Source organism: Podarcis cretensis (assembly GCF_951804945.1).
Source record: "Podarcis cretensis genome assembly, chromosome: 14".
Lineage (NCBI taxonomy): Eukaryota > Metazoa > Chordata > Lepidosauria > Squamata > Lacertidae > Podarcis > Podarcis cretensis.
Window position 1 is genome coordinate 20,741,987 of NC_137183.1, and position 17,543 is coordinate 20,759,529.

Sequence of the window (17,543 nt, forward strand, 5' to 3'; positions counted from 1 at the left end):
TATCTCCATCATATGTTAAACTTTTCACCTCAAGCCTTGTCATATTTTATAATCTTACTGAGACTGAATATAAGTCCAATTGTATTGAGGCAAAAGGCTTGTGTGAGAGATTATGTTTGTTTCAGTGGAGTATATAAGCATCTGTTTACCTTGAGGACTACAAAACCCAAGATGTATTCTGGCTGTGAGGAAACATCACAAGTCTAGATTGCACCAAATTAGAGGAGTACAAAGGAACGGAGTCCATTTTATATGGATTTTCCATATAAATCCATTGCATGGGCTGAGAAATCAATGTTGGTGGATATTGTCCCTATGGGTTTGTTGTTGTTTTTTGTTCTTTTTTTCTACACAAGACTAGCATGAAGATGTGAAATGAAATACAAGAAAGGGGAGAAGGATCTGATGGAGGTGGGTCTTATAATAATGGTCAAAATAATATTGATCTGTATCGGGGTGTTGAGAAAAACAGTTTGAAAGAAGTTTATTTTCTCCCTCAAGTTATTTACTGGGGTCTTGTCGCTCAACAAAATGTGTATTAGCAAGGGAATAGGAATCATAGGGCATGGAGTGAATTAACAGAGCAGGTGACTGTTTCTGAGAGTGAAAATAAATTGTGTGAACCTGATGCAAATCAATTTTAATTCAGGAAGGATAAACAGCCCAAGCCATTATCTAGAGAAAGTGATTTGTGTGGCTGTCCATTTTGAGGGTGATAGTAGTTAATTGCAGTCAGGCTTGGGAAGGGCAATTTCATACACCTGTCTGCCTTCTGTAGGCTAAAGTTTGACTTTGGTGCCTCCGAGAGTAGATCACTGTGGTCAGGAAGATGTTTCCCCCTTCCCCGCCTCCCTTCCTTGGGATCATCAGAAACGGCTTCAGAGGCAGGCAGGATGTTGGTTAGCAAGGAGCAATAAAATTCACTTGTACGGCAGTGTGCTTGGCAAGGACATCAACAGCTGTGATGAAACTAGGGGTTCTTCAAGAAGCAATGTCAATGCAAGAACATGGCTGCATTGTGAATCTGGTCCATCTAGATTGGTATTATCTACTCTGACTGGAATTTCAGACAAGAATCTTTCCAGTGCTACCTGGAGGTGCTGAGGATTGAATGTGTGACCTTTATAGAGAAGCATCTGCCACCAAGCCATGGCTCTTTACATATAGGAACACAGGAATCTGCTAGGCAATTAGTCCACCGAGCCCAGTAGTTTCTGCCCTGACTGCATCCATTCTCTGGGGTTTCAGACAGGAGCTTTCCCCAGCCCTCCCTGGTGATCCAGGGATGGAACCTGGAAGCTACCAAATGCAGCAAACATGCTGTTCCGCTCAGCTATGCCTCCCTCAAGAGAATTGTCAAGGCGAAACAACATAAGGCTGTTTGTAAGTGGGCTTATGAGGATCTGCACAACTTTATTCTTCGCATCCTCAGACATCTTGCACACGACTGTGAAGATGATACAGAGTTGGTGCCAACATCAAAGGAGGACACAGCTGGGTTTCTGTAACAGACAAGGATGGGGAACCTGTGGTCACCAGATGTAGGACTTCAGATCCCATCATTCCTGGCTATTGCATGTACTGCATGAGGCTGATGGGAGTTGGAGTCCAACAATGATGTGTGCGTCAAAAGTTCCCTATCCCTGTTCTATAAGCAGCGTGATTTCCCTGTATCTGAAGTGGTACAGTATGACTAGAGCTGCTTCAGATGATTCTGCTGAGCATGGAATTCTGTTCTAAGGCAGCTATAGATACCTTCTCCATAGCTTAGGGGATTCTACTTGGCAAAGGCTTGCCAAAAATGGTGTCTCTTTCACAAGCATTAAAAGAAGAAATTTAGCTGTTTCTCTTTGGTGGGATTAAGCTGGCACTGCCTAAGAGCACCTGGAAGTCCAGGTGCCTTTGTGTCTATTTCCAACTTACAAGGCAATTGTTCACCCCTTCCAAAAACATGCTTTACACATGCAGCTGGATGAGGTAGAAGAGCCTTTTGATGGTAGAATGAGCCATACTATTTCAGATTGTACGGGGGAGGAGCATAATATTTCAGATTGTACGGGGGAGGAGCATAATATTTAATATTAGAACTAGGAGAATGGGAACCAATAATTCACCCTAGTGGTCTAGGTTGTTGTTGTATAAGAGTCCCTCATGGGCTCTTGATTGCTTATTTTAATTAAATTTAAGTTTTATTTATTTCCCATCTTTCCCCGCAACGTGCTCAAGGTAGTGCACATGGTTCACTTCCTCCTTATTTTATCTTCACAACAACCCTGTGAAGTGGGTTAGCAAGAGAGAGACAGGGAGCTTCATAGCTGAATGGGGATTTGAACCCTGCTTTCCAGAATCCAGCACTCTATCCACCACCACCATTTGTCTTGTTTATTTCATAAGAGGAATCTGCAACAAAATAATGCCCTTCATTCCCCCTTCCTCTCAGTTTCACTGGTTTCTCTTCCTCAAACAGACAGCCAATATTCTGTGCTCACTCAACATACTCTTTCTACATTGGGTTATTTTGAGGTTCTCATCTTTAAAGCCCCCACCCATCATTTCTGCAAACGATGAGGTTCTGCAGGCCTCTGATGGCACACTTTGTGCTTTAAAAACTGTGCATTTAAAGCAGTGTCATGTTACTTTATAGCTTCCCCCAAAGAAACCTGGGAAGCACACTTTGTTAAGGGTGCTGAGAGTTGTTAGGAGACCCCATTCCCTTCCTAGATCTACAATTCTCAGAGTGATTGACCAGTGGTTCCCTCTTCCTAGGGAGCTCTGGAAATTGTAGCTCGGTGATGGAACAGTAGTCTCATAACAACTCCTAGCACATAGGTAGGCAAACTAAGGCCCGGGGGCCGGATCCTGCCCAATTGCCTTCTAAATCCGGCCTGCGGATGGTCCAGGAATCAGCATGTTTTTACATGAGTAGAATGTGTCCTTTTATTTAAAATGCATCTCTGGGTTATTTGTGGGGCATAGGAATTCATTCATCCCCCCCCCAAAAAAAATATAGTCTGGCCCCCCACAAGGTCTGAGGGACAGTGGACCGGCCCCTTGCTGGAAAAGTTTGCTGACCCCTGTCCTAGCAACACCCTTAATGTCAACAATGCTGAGCTAGATGGACCAATGGCTTGACTCAATCCAAGTCAGCTTCCTGTATTTGACTGTGCAACAGTCTTTTACAATGAGTTAAAATGCTTTCTCTCCCCCTCCCCACCCTTCCCTGCTGTGCTTGCAGTCTGTTGTCCACAATCCTTCCTAGAATTATCTTGTTGGCTCCTGTTGGTGTCAATTAATGATGTGTGGAGGAGCTGGGGAGGACAAGGGGCAGAGGAAGGGATGGCAATTTGCAGACACCTTGTTAGTAAGGCTGACCGCAACCCAATGGAGCCAGACAACTAGGCTTAGAACACCTGACATCTTCTTCCAACAACAAACAGCAGCTGTTTATCAAGCACCATTCTGTGCATGCCAGGAGACTGTAAATAGCTTTATGCAGATTAACCTCCCAAGTGCCCTCACAACAGAATCTCCTGGGTGCCAGCCTTATTATTCACGAGGAAAGCTGAAGATGGGCTAGCAGAGAAGCGGTGGACATGGGATGGGAAGGCGATTTGACTCAGTTCACATTTAAGGGTGAATCTAATTTGAGCTCTCGGAAACAATACATGAACCTCAAATTTTGCTAGGCAGTTTTCCAGCCAAGTAATATGCACAAAAATACACAATAATATGCATATATTAGTGAAGATAACGAACAGAGATGTATTGTGTTAGGGAGTATTGCATGCAAACGTGTATATAGGAAAAATTAGCAGTACCCTGCTGATGAGGATGTGTGTGATTATTATTATTTAACTGATGTTGAAATGAGGACTGAAGTTAAAAGTGGAAAAATGAGAAACCAAAATGGACAGATTTGCCTATTTGTTCCTATCTTCCAATAAGTGCAAAAGCATTGGAGGGGGGTAACTGAAGGGCACCAAATCATTTTTTTAAAAAATAAAAATTAAAACTGAATAAATGCACTCAGTGTAGACAGTACTGAGCAAGATGAAGCAATGGTTCCATTTAAAGCAGCATTCTAGGTGTGCAGCAAAATGGACTTTTACATCTTTTACATCCTTTACCCTTTTAAATGTGCTTGTGGGAGGGGGTGAGGTTATTGGTTTGTGTTGTTCAGTGGCGGAGCTTCATGCTCCAGCACCTGGGGCAGAGAGTGGGTGGGGTGTGGCTGGCGTGTGTCCCAGGGGGCGTGGTGTGCATCCCGGGGGCATGGCACACCGCCCACAGGAGTGTGGTACACATCCCGGGGGCGTGGCGTGCGTCCTGGGGGTGTGGCATGCCGCCCGCAGGGGCATGGTGCGCATTCTGGGGGCATGGCACCCAGCACATGGGGGGCAGCCATGATGGCACCCCACTGGGATTGTGGTGCCGGGGGTAGTGTGCTCCCCCTGCCCCCCTCTTCCTCCGCCAGTGGTTTTGTTGTTTTGTTCTGGTTTTTATTATGCATTTTGAACTTTTATTTTGTATTTTTATGTTGTGAACTGCCTTGAGATCTATGGGGGAAGGGTGGTATAGTGTACACACACACACACACACACCATCTTAGCTTCAGAACTGCAGGTGATAATCATCATTGCCAAACCATGACCCAGTAGTCTGTAACTGACCTGCCAGGGACCCTGTGAAGGCTCAAGAGTTTGCAGCAGCGAGAGGCTTGCATTAGGCTCGGCTGTGCCTCAGACAGCGCTCCCCAAGGGACCGATCTTGATGGATGGCAAACATTTCTGCTCATTTGTGTGCCTTTGGATTAAGTGAAGCCTCCAGGATGCTCCATAACGTGCTGTCCCGTTTTATTTATTTATTTATTTCCAGTGAGATAACCAGGTGAGTAGGCCATGCTGGAAGCTGGGATGACAAAGCCGAGCTCTGATTGTGTCTTTATTGATGGCAAACAAAATAGCTTTCATAACACTGTCCCATTAATAATATCTCCGGCATGACTGGAAAAACGAGCTGCTCAGATTCCTATGGTGTAAGTGCTATGAAATAACAAAAGCACATGCTAAGAGTGTTCCCATTTAACACCAGATTTCAGGTTGGGTGGCCACATCTTTGATTTTCCAGCACTCAAGCAAGCAAACAAACAAACAAACACAATCCATACCCAAACACAAGTTTCACGCCTTCCTGACACAAAGTCTTCAGTGTGCAGGAAAGTTTATTGTTTTGCTGTGGTTTTTTTTACACACAAAAAAATACAATTATTTGGTCCTGTTTACAGTCTGAAGTGGCACTTTTCTCTTCCTACACGATCTGCTGCTTGTGTAGACTAGCTCTAAAGGGAAAAAGAACTATTGAATTCACAAGGGCAGCAGCTTGTTAGTTACAGGACCAAAAGATCTACCAAATGCAATTCTCCTTGAAATTCATGTGTGTGTTTGAAATGGAGTTGTGGTATACCATAAAAACTACAGAACCTATTATGCATTACAACAGTGGGCAGATACCCATGCATGGAAACATTGGAGACGTTTGCTAAATGTTCTGCTGAAGATCAGAACAGAAACACGGGATTCCCCCAGTAGGTTTCACTTATCCCTCATTCTGGCTACCACACAGTGCCTTAATATCACCAATATTGCTAATTTCAGTATATGCTTTTATTTATTTATGTTGCCCATTAAACAATTAATGAAAAGGTCATTGCGAATTCTCTGAAGCACCATCATCCATTTTGAGGACTGTTGGTTATGCAAACAGGCACCATCACTCTCCTCAAACAAGCAAAGATGTCTAGACTTGGTAGCTTTTATGCCAGCCCGTAATCTTCTAATTAGCAGGCTTAATTGTTTGAGAGCCATTAAGATGTTCTTTTTCCAAACCTTTGGCTTTCTCATAAGGAAAGAGGTGTCTGTGTCTTTCCATTCCCCCCCCCCCCCATGAAGATGAGTTACTTTTGGATGAATTGATGTTAAAAAGCAACAACGTGTTGCTATTATAAGCATCAGTAGTAAGCTGACCTTTTCTCATTCTGTCACTTTCTCTGTTCTCCCGCATCTTAGGAGCCACCAAGACAGGCACAGTCCACTTGAAATATAAAACACAGCACTGGGGGATGAATAATTTCATGGGTGGTTTCTTATGGGGGCTGACCTACAATTTCACAAGCAGACAGGCTGACAAGCACAAGTCAGGATGCAATATAATGTCAGAACTTGACTTGATGAGATGCAACTTTTTCTTGCCTGCCCTTCATAATTTAGCCACGAGTGCAGGGTTAAGGAACATTTGTTCAGTCTGAAGGCCACATTCTCTTCCAGGAGACCTTCCAAGGGCCACTTGCAGCGGTGGGCCAGGCCAGAGGAAAATGTGGGCGGAGCGATGGATGTTGGCTTTGAACATAGGCTAGTTTCTACACACACACACACACACACACACACACACACACACCACTCTCTCCTCCATCTAGCCAAGAAAGAGACATTAAAGGACACATGCTGAGTGACAGGTTCCACTCAGGCAAAATAACTCAAGGCCGGTGCAAAGCAAGGATGGAGAATGGGGAGAATCCCAAGGGGAGAAAAGGACAGGGGCCTGAAATTACCCAATCCTGCCCTACTCAGTGGGAATTTCACTTTCATTTGGTTTTGACCTTCCTAAGCAAACCTTCTGATTGGCTGTGGGTGGTGCTGTGGGTTAAACCACAGAGCCTAGGACTTGCCAATCAGAAGGTCGGCGGTTCGAATCCCCATGACGGGGTGAGCTCCCGTTGCTCAGTCCCTGCTCTTGCCAACTCAGCAGTTTGAAAGCACGTCAAAGTGCAAGTAGATAAATAGGTACCGCTCCGGCGGGAAGGTAAATGGTGTTTCTGTGCGCTGCTCTGGTTTGCCAGAAGCGTCTTAGTCATGCTGGCCACATGACCCGGCCACATGTACGCCGGCTCCCTCGGCCAATAAAGCGAGATGAGCGCCACAACCCCAGAGTCAGCCACGACTGGACCTAATGGTCAGGGGTCCCTTTACCCTTTACCTTTAAGCAATCTTCCACCCCCAGCTAGAAAAGATGGGAGGGTAGTTTTGAGAACAAAGCATGAACAATCAAATTGAGACAAATTCAATAGTCCAGCACCTTCAGTGAAGAGGGCTGGCTGTCTCTAAATGGCAAAGCACTTATAGCAGACGGGGCATCTTAACAATGTGGGATGTCCATGCTATTGAGGATAGTTAGTAAAGTTCTGCCTCCCTTGCAAAGCTGGAGAGTGAGAGATAAACAGGCAAGACTTTGCAAATACAGTGAAACAAAAGGGTCATCTTTTTTTTGCAAATGAAAATTAATGAGAGCCTGCCGGGGGGTGAAAATGAAATTATTTGTTGCATTAACATTAATTCCTAGTTCCCCTCCCTCCCGCCCCTTGCTGCCTACAGATGTACAGCATATTAAGAGGAGAGACATCATTCTGAAGAGGGAGCTTGGCGAAGGTGCTTTCGGGAAGGTGTTCCTGGCTGAGTGCTACAACCTCAGCCCCACCAAGGACAAGATGCTTGTGGCTGTGAAGGTAAATCCCAAGGACACCCAGGCTCTGAATTGCTGAGAATGAAAATTTCACACATAAGTAGAAACTGCATTTGTAGCTGCTTGGAAGACAGTTGGAAGTATCAGGTGGTACAGAGCTATTCTGGCTAGTCTCCTATTAAGGATTCACTGCAGCGGTTCATCTTACGGGGGGGGGGGACGACTTCAAATGTTAAAAACTTCTGCCATCAAGGTTGTGTCATCTGCATATCTGAGGTTGTTGATATTTCTTCTGGCAATCTTAATTCCGGCTAGGGATTCATCCAGCCCAGCCTTGAAGGCTGTTTTTATGTTCTTACAAAACAAAGCTGCTGGACCACGGACAGCTCCAGGCAAGCAACTGTCAAAAGTTGGGAGCAGATCGGGGCCTTTAAAGCCCTGTCTCCAGACTGCTTTCTCCAAGCTCCACCTGCCTTGTAGACAAGTTCAGAGACTTAAAAGGCCAACCTTCTTACCTGTCACCATTAGTTGATATTTAGTTGCCCAGCTGCTCACAGAACTGATGGTTCCAGGATCTAATCCCTACAGCTCCCAATCCCCTTGAAATATCATCGCAAAGTCACTTCCTCACCTTACATTTAAAACATTATTATATAGTTATATCTCCCCCCCAACCCCCCCCCCCAACATCCTGGGAACTGTAGTTGGGTAAGAATAAAGAGTTGCTAGGAGACTTCTATTCCCCTCACAGGGCTGCAGTTCTAATAGTGATTGTTAGATTTCTCTGACGCCTCATGAATCACAAAGGGAAGTGTGTTCTAAACTATAGGAGAAACCATGGAAAATGCCCACTTCTAAAATTTAATTTCATTTATGAGTCACTTCCCATAAAATATCTTGAAGCAATTTCACAGTAAAACTTCTGAGTCAATATTTGATAACTATTTATCAAATTTATGTAGATGCCAATCAATAAATGCTACATATATGGCTTACAAAGAAGACAGGATTGGAAAAACTATCTATAATAATTAAAATCAGCAATAACCAATGGAAGACATCAACCCTCTGTAGCCAGCAAAAAAAAATAGTAGCAGCAAACCTTCCTTGTAACAGAGACAGCATCTGGATTAAGCTATGCTAGGCTACAGCACTAGCATATGCAAACAATGCTAAGAACATTAGATGAATCTGCTGGATCTTGCTCCTACAGTGCCTGATCAGATACTCATGGGAAACCCAGACATTAATGCAACAGCACTCTACCCAGGCAAAATTCCCAGCAAATGACATTCAGAGGCTCAATGCCACTGATAGTGGAGGTAGATCATAACCTTCATGGCTAGTAGCCATTGATAGTTTTATCCTCCATGAATTTGTCTGATCCAAGCCATCCAAGTTGGTGGCCACCACTGCTTTCTGTAGGAGCTAATTCTACAGTTTCATTATGTGCTACATGAAGGAAGATTTCCTTTAATCTGTGTTGTGCACGGGGGGAGAAAAATGTTTCTTCATCCATTTCCCCCATGCCATGCATAATTCCATAAACTCCTGTCATGTCACATCATACTTGCCTTTCCTCTCAGCTAAAAAGTCCCAAACTCTGCAACTTTTTCTCATTTTGGGTGCCCTTTTCTGAACCTTTTCCAACTCTACAATATCCTTCTTGAGGTGAGGTGAAAACAACCCATATATGTTTGCAATGAGTGAAGCAAAGTCAGGTGGCCTTTTTTCAGTGGTCAGAAAAAGGAACACAAAGCAAGCCCAAAGGCTTTGGTCCACCCCTAATAGTAGACAGCATGGGGGGGGGGTGTTTGGGTGTGTGTGTGTGTCACAGGGTTGTGAAGAAAATGCAAGAGGCACCTCTAAGTTTCTTAAGGCATGAAGATATTAAATGGCTGAAAGTAATCAAGGGCCCAAGATGAGAATGGATGTTTTGCCATCTGTGCACTGCACTATCATCTATCTGAATCATCCATCTAAATGTCTCTAGTCAGGTTGTCCCCCAAGGGAGGAAAATTAAAATGAAATTATGTGATTTTTGAATAGATGTGGGTTAGAATGATAAGACAGGGATTCTGGGGTTTGGGTTGTGTGGTTTTGGTTGTGTGTGTGTGTGTGTGTTTTAAGTCTGCTCAATTTTAAAAGAGAAAAGTTTCTCTATCAAATGCCGTTCCACAGTATGACACTTCACACCTTGGCAAAAGAGACCAACTTGACATGGTTTTCTTTCAGAGTCTAACTCAATAGAGTCAGACTTCTGAAGAGACGTCAAGTAAGATGGATTCAATCTGCAATAGCTCTTGCTATGTCTTCAAATGCTTTCCGAGATTCCATTCAGACTGTTTTCACACATCATGCTTTTATGAGGTGGTGAGTAAAGGAAAGTGGCCTGTTCCTCTCACTCTTTGTCAGCATAGAATAATAACGAAGATAAAGAAAATGTCACTCTTATTATTTTATTCATTTAATAACTGCCTCACTTTTCAGTCCAAAGGGGATCTTTCAGGCAGGTCCTTACACAGTGTGGCAAAATGCAATCAAATTATTTCAATCCAGGGGCCACACCTGCTGTCCAGGCCCATATCGCCCCCATTTCTTCTTTCTATGCCCAGGTCAGCAGCAAGCAAGATTGAAAAGCATCAGAGGAGCAATGGAAGCTCCTAAGTTTAAATATTTGGTCTTCCTGGCTCTTTATTGTCTACACTGACTGGCAACAGCTCTCCAGGCTTTGTGAAAGGAGTTTTTCACAAGCCTACCTGGAAGCACCAAGGATGGAACTTTGAACCTTCCTCGTGTAAAGCCTGAGCTCTGTCACTGAGAGCCATGGTCCAGATTGCAACTGATGGAGACAAAAAGATGCGATCTCAGGCACTCGTCACCTATTGATTAATGTCAGATGCTCAGTACCATTGCTTGCCAGCTATTCAATGGTAAAAGACTAAATATAATTACATGACCGCAATCACATACTGTTGGATATGAGTTATGATGGCGTATTAAAGTCAGTATCATCCAGTGTCAAATACAGGTATGAAATATCTGCTGAATATTTGACACTGAATTAGGGATGGACAGATCAGACTAGATCCATATTAGTTTGGCATGTGCTCAATTATAAGCTGGTTACATTGTGGCTTTTTTGCAAAAAGGAAAAGAAAAGAACACAAAAATGTGTTTAAATTGTATGTACTTCCTCCTAAAGTACGCTTTTTAAAGCACTCTGTGAGTATTCTCATAAAACAAACTATTTTTGTATGAATCTAATGCATTTCCCTTGAAAATATGTATTGTGACTGCTTTGTAATGTATTTCCCCCCTAAAATATGCATTTTTATATGCTTCTCCGTGTAGTTCTCCTAAAATATTCATTTTGTGCACGTTTTCTTTGAAAATGCATCTTAAAATTCAGTGGTGAATAAACTGATTAATAGCTACATTCCAGTCTTTATAAAAGTGTGGGACCAAGGAATTAGGTCAACCTATTTTAAAAATGTAGACTTAGACTAAATCAATATCTCCCTTTCCCCCTACATTGAAATCCTCAATGAAGAATTCCTGAGAGCATATTCATCTTTAGCTGAAAGCTGTGTCTTCATGAGGAAACATACCAAACACAGGTGTAATATGCTTTCAACTAATTCTTAAATAAACCCAAAGCCACTCCAGTATTAATTCCATGTGCGCAATTGGCAAAAGTACCTAATCATGGCAAACCATGAGTGTGGTTGAGGAGCCATTTTCAAGATGAATACAAATTTGAGTCTCAGTCTCTCAATAAACTGTTTAAACCAAAGGGAATGAAAACAGGATTTTTTTTTGGGGGGGGGGAATTGCAGTAGCGATGACACACACACACCAACACATCTATTTACAGAATAAAAAGGTAAAGGTAAAGGTACCCCTGCCCGTACGGGCCAGTCTTGACAGACTCTGGGGTTGTGCGCCCATCTCACTTAAGAGGCCAGGGGCCAGCGCTGTCCAGAGACACTTTCGGGTCACGTGGCCAGCGTGACATCGCTGCTCTGGCCAGAGCCAGAGCCAGAGCCAGAGCCAGAGCTGCACACGGAAACGCCGTTTACCTTCCCGCTGGTAAGCGGTCCCTATTTATCTACTTGCACCCGGAGGTGCTTTCGAACTGCTAGGTTGGCAGGCGCTGGGACCGAGCAGCGGGAGCGCACCCGGCCGCAGGGATTCGAACCGCCGACCTTTCGATCGGCAAGCCCTAGGCGCTGAGGCTTTAACCCACAGCGCCACCTGCGTCCCATATTTACAGAATAAAAGACAGCAAATTCAGCTCTTCCAAAGTAAATGGGTAGACTAGTTCAGGAGAGTTGTAATAAGGAACTATGATGTTTTCTACCCCTCATTGAGAATTGGTTTCAAATTCTGGGTTCATGGTTTTCCAATTCTGACTGAGCTAGAAATAAGTGGAAGCTATTACCTTCCTGCTCTCTCACAGATGGGTTTGTGGAAATTCCACTTCAGTGAGATTTGAGCTTGGGTCACACACACATTTCATAACTGGTGATCTTCTGGCATTGTTTCTGAATGGGTCACAGTGCTCACGTTTCCCACTATATCAGGAGTGGGGAACCATTTCAACCTTCTGGGCAACTTTGAGGGGGGGGGGTCACATGCCAGTTATCTGCACACCATAGGAAGTTTCCATTTGATAGGTGGTAATCTGTATTTATGGGACGTGGGTGGCACTGTGGGTTAAACCACAGAACCTAGGACTTCCTGATCAGAAGGTTGGCGGTTCGAATCCCCGCAACAGGGTGATCTCCCATTGCTCAGTCCCTGCTCCTGCCAACCTAGCAGTTCGAAAGCATGTCAAAGTGCAAGTAGATAAATAGGTACTGCTCCGGCGGGAAGGTAAATGGCGTTTCCGTGTGCTGCTCTGGTTCGCCAGAAACGGCTTAAGTCATGCTGGCCACATGACCCGGAAGCTGTACACCAGCTTCCTCGGCCACTAAAGCGAGATGAGCGCCGCAACCCCAGAGTCGGTCACGACTGGACATAATGGTCAGGGGTCCCTTTACCTTTACCTTTTAATTTGTATTTACTCAATTTCAACATGCTTAAAGCTTAGGAGGAAAGTGGCCTTTGTTAGCATCCTCATTTTGTCTTTGTATCCTCCTCTTTCCCTCAGGCCCTGAAGGACCCAACTTTGGCTGCCCGAAAGGATTTCCAAAGGGAGGCAGAACTTCTCACCAACCTTCAGCATGACCACATTGTAAAGTTCTATGGTGTCTGTGGTGATGGAGACCCTCTCATAATGGTATTTGAGTACATGAAACACGGAGACCTGAATAAGTTTCTGAGGTAAATCCTGAACAAGCTTGGTTTACAATGATTTAAAGTCCTTAAAGAGAGACCTCAAGGAACCATAAAGCCTTCTGAAGTGGGAATTTTGCCCCACCAAGGGGCTAATAATGACTTTTAAAGCCTTGGGCAACTTGGGGCCTAGATATCTGAAGGGGTATCTCTCCCTATACCAATCTGTCATTGAGCAAACATCAGCAGTTGATGTCCTCTTGGCAATCTAAGGGCAATCTGTTATGCACTGACCAGAGAAAGGGCCTATTTTGTGGTGACACTCCGACTATGAAATGTCCTCCTACTTGAAATATGATTGACACAATGTCAAGTTCCCAGTAACAATTGAAAACCCATCTTTTTCCCCATAGACCACCATGGGGAGGACAGTTGCCTTGGCCAGATTAGACTATCGCTGCAACTGACTTTGCTATTGTTTTATCCACTCCATTTATATTTTGTTTTGATGTGAACTATTGTGTCCTGGAGTACTGATAGCTCACCACAGGGAACACCTATACACAGAACCAAAGGTTCCTGGTCCTATCCCTGGCAGCTCCTAACAGGCACAGAGTCTGATCTATACCTTCTGCCTCTTATTGCCTCTTCCTTCTTAGCTCTGCACCAATTTGCTGATTACTCCACAGCTCTGTGTAGGCCATTCCAAGACACGAGGAACATTAGGATACACTGGACTCACATTATCTTTTACTTCATCTGTGGCTCTTTTGGCAAGCGTGGTTAGCCACTGCTGGGCTGAACCAGCAGCAGCCGCACCTTTCCTGCTCACTGAAAATTTCAGCCAGTCTATCTTATAAGTATTTCATTTATCCTTGGATTCTGATCAATCAAAGCTACTAGTCATGATAGCTACGCTCTCACTGCACTGTTGAAGACAATGTCTGTTAAGGATCACAAGTTGTGAGAGTGCTACAGTCAGGCTTTGCTTGTGGGCTTCCCATGGACATCTGACGGGCCACAGAATGCAGGACAAGATGGGCCATTTTGATTTGATACAGCTGGGCTCTTCCTTTGTTATTATGTACAATGCAAGGATCTGTGGAGTATAAGACTTCCAATATTCGTGGAGTGCAGCATGCCCTTAAGTAAAGATCAGTTGTTAGTTCCTCGTATTTAGAAAATCAAAAGCTAGGTGTGTGTGTGTTTTGTTTCCCCCCATTGTGTTTATTCAGTGGGAGCATAAATGTGTTAACAATGCAGACAATGACCCATGAGCAATAGAGTTGAGTCCTTGCGACATTTGCCAAGGCGAAGTGCTCCAGCTGTGGAATCTGACTCGTGACTGGGACAAATAAATCTCTTTCCTCGGCTGCCATTTATTTTAGCTGGCATCTAAAAGGACAAGACGTTTTGGGAAGCATCCAAAGAGATGTTTAATAGCAACACAGGCATTTTGAGGGAGCCCACTCCCTTTCTGAAAGAAAACCAGAACCTTGGATTGGGGAGACTTTGAGAGATTAAATGCATTTTCCAAGTCACTCTGACAAGCTAGCAAAAATCCAAAAGCTTTGTTCCACTAGATTTAACAAAGGAATATTGGCAATCCCCCCCCCCCCCATGTTGCCAAGGTCAAAGAGACAGCAGCCTCTGAATCCACCTTGTGTTTTTCTAGTTCTCCTCAATGCCTTTCGCTCCGTGTAATTAAAGCACCATGATTCCCTCAGCAAATCCCATCCTCTACTTGTCGACAGCAAACAGACACACATTTGAAGGCACAGGCTCACTGCATGCATTAGCATCTAAATGAGGCACCATGTTCATGAAAGCCTCCATGTTCCTGTAATGGCTATTGTCTCCAATGGCTGCAGCTTAATACCAGTTGCTGGAAACCGCAAGAGGGTAGAGTGCCCTTGAGGTCAAATCCTGCTTGTGGGTTTCCCATAGGCTTCTGGTTGGTCACTGTGAGAACAGGATGCTAGGCTACAAGGGCCATTTGCCTGATTCAGCAGACTCTTCTTATTTTCTTAACTAAGGAGCTTCTTTCCAGACCTCCTCCAGATCCTTGCTTCCAGAAAAGAAAAAATGGAAAAAAGGTGACAGTACTCCGTACCAGTTGTTATCATCACAAAAAAGCCATAAAACATGCACACATACTTAGAGAGAAAGATTTAGTGACACAGTACAGTGCAGAATATCCACTTAAAATTAATACAATTGCTACAACCTGAAAAGTACTAAAGCATCACCCTGCTCCTGGCTTTACTGGAGCCAGCAAAAACCTGTACAGATGAAAAAGTATTGCAGTACAGTGTTTTGCAAACTTGGGTATCTAGCTGTTCCTTGACTACAACTCCCATCATTCCTAGATAGCAGGAACAGCTGTCAGGGATGATGGGAATTATAGTCCAAAAACAGCTGGAGACCCAAGTTTGGAAAACACTGGTTAGTTGGTGTGTTTAGCAATCAATCCCTCTTCCCAGAGAATTCTGGGAACTGTAGTTCTGTGAGGGGAATAAGGGTCTCCTATCAACTCCTAGCATACTTTACAAACTACAGCTCGCAGAGTTATTTAGGGGGAGTCATGAGAGCTTAAAGTGGTATCATAGTAGTATAAATGTATGGTGTTAATGTGGTCCAGGTCAGCTCATACCATAATCCACAAGGATCAAATTCCTCAAGCATCCCTGTGTCAGCCCTAGACCTGTCCTCAGCACTCGGCTTTTCCACTATGGGTGACTCCTAACAATGCAAGCCACTTGACCTGTCACATCCCCATTTGTGGAGCCCTGTCATCTTCCTCTCTCTCTCAACAATGCATTTTGGAAAGCATCTGAAGGAGAGCCGTGAAAAGCTTCAACAGCTGAACCAGAAATATTTTGGCAGAAATCTGTCGCTGCCATGTCATATCTGTCTTCCTTCCCCCCTCCCCTCCGCATATGCCTCAAGCTTATCAGAGAGAGAAATGCAAGCAAGTCAGAACTTGTTGCTCTCACAGTTTAGCTCCATGTCAAGATGGAGGGATCCATCTGCACAGGCATTTTTCAATTTGTTCACTCTCTGCAGGGCTGCTGCTGCTGCTGTTGTTGAAGAGGGTGAAATGCCAGGATTAATTTCAAACGAAGCCAGAAGAGAGAAACACAAAGGAAATGTTGCTGTTGTATCTAATAAAAGAGACAGGAGGCCACAGCAACATTGTCCTTCCTTCGCCACATATTAGGCATTTTCACCGTTCTGCTTCCATGCTGGCAATAAACTGGGGTGGATGGTGAAAACTGACCGAGGGCTCATGCATACTATGGTTTAATGTGGATAGTAAGTTTCTCGAACCTCTATTAATTCTCCATTCTCCATATCACAATATGTTTAGCCAGGAGAAGAGAAGACCAAGAGTTGATATGAGTGCATATACAGTGGTACCTCTGTTACGTACTTAATTCGTTCCGGAGGTCCGTTCTTAACCTGAAACTATTCTTAACCTGAAGCACCACTTTAGCTAATGGGGCCTCCTGCTGCTGCCGTGCCGCTGCCGCCCGATTTCTCTTCTTATCCTGAAGCAAAGTTCTTAACCCGAGGTACTATTTCTGGGTTAGCAGAGTCTGTAACCTGAAGTGTATGTAACCTGAAGTGTATGTAACTTGTAGGTACCACTGTATAGCCTTCTTCAAATGCTGCCACATGGAAGATGGAGCAAGCTTGTTTTCTGCTGCTCTGGCAGGTAGAGCCCAAACCAAGGGATTCAACTTGCAAAAAAAGGAGAGACTCCACCTAAACATTACCCTCTCTTGCCTTCCACAGGGCACACGGCCCGGATGCGATGATCCTTGTGGATGGGCAGCCTCGGCATGCGAAAGGGGAGCTGGGCCTTTCTCAAATGCTTCACATCGCCAGCCAGATCGCTTCAGGGATGGTTTACCTCGCCTCCCAGCACTTTGTGCACAGAGACCTGGCCACGAGGAACTGCTTGGTTGGAGCTAACCTGCTGGTGAAGATTGGAGACTTTGGGATGTCCAGAGACGTCTACAGCACTGATTACTACAGGGTAAGGTGGCTCTGGTAATGGAGCCCAGAACGGGTGGTACAAAAGCTGGGAAATGACATTGCAGAAGGTTTCCATATCTACCCCATCTTTCCTCACCCAAGCTTGATACAAAATGGAGGGCAGCTCTATCACTAGTTATTAGTGATGGCAGCTGACCAAAGTTTCCATTCTCAGACGCAGCATGCCTCAGTATCCCATAGGCTTGAATCTAATAACAGGGGAGGACATTATTATTATTATTATTATTATTATTATTATTATTATTGCTGCTGCTACCCACCCTTTACCAGCAAGTGCCATAGGCAGATTTAACAAATTAAAATTAGAAACAGTTAAAGCATATCACAATCAGAGGAATAGGGTGTGCCCTCCAAACAGACATCTCAAGTGTATGGTGAAAAAGTTAGATGCACCTCTTTGGGGAGGGCATCCCTCAATTCTGGGGCTGCCACAGAGAATAAGGAAAGTGGCACAAAAATGCACTGGCATGTGTGGGGGCAACAATTGCTTTGATGCAACACTGTGGCACCTCCCTTGCAAACAGATCAGAATGAATACTCCATAAACAACTGGATGTTTCACCACCCTCAAACTTTGGGCAAACAGATAAGGGTGATTGCTCAGTAAGCAGGATGTCTGTAGGCAACCCCAGTCTTTCAGCTGAGCCTTAAGACATAACAAAGTCCAACTGGCAGATTGAAGTAAA

At 44.3% G+C, this 17,543-nt stretch overlaps 1 protein-coding gene across 2 annotated transcripts in view; it reads left to right on the forward strand.

Annotated features, from left to right (window-relative positions):
* NTRK3 (neurotrophic receptor tyrosine kinase 3) overlaps positions 1-17,543 on the forward strand; it is a 407,630-nt gene that overhangs the window by 341,958 nt on the left and 48,129 nt on the right. For both annotated transcript variants that reach the window (XM_079954237.1, XM_079954238.1), the window contains exons 13-15: positions 7,428-7,558; positions 12,671-12,843; positions 16,594-16,837. In XM_079954237.1, the coding sequence (XP_079810363.1) occupies positions 7,428-7,558; positions 12,671-12,843; positions 16,594-16,837 (548 nt within the window). The remainder of the gene's footprint in view (positions 1-7,427; positions 7,559-12,670; positions 12,844-16,593; positions 16,838-17,543) is intronic.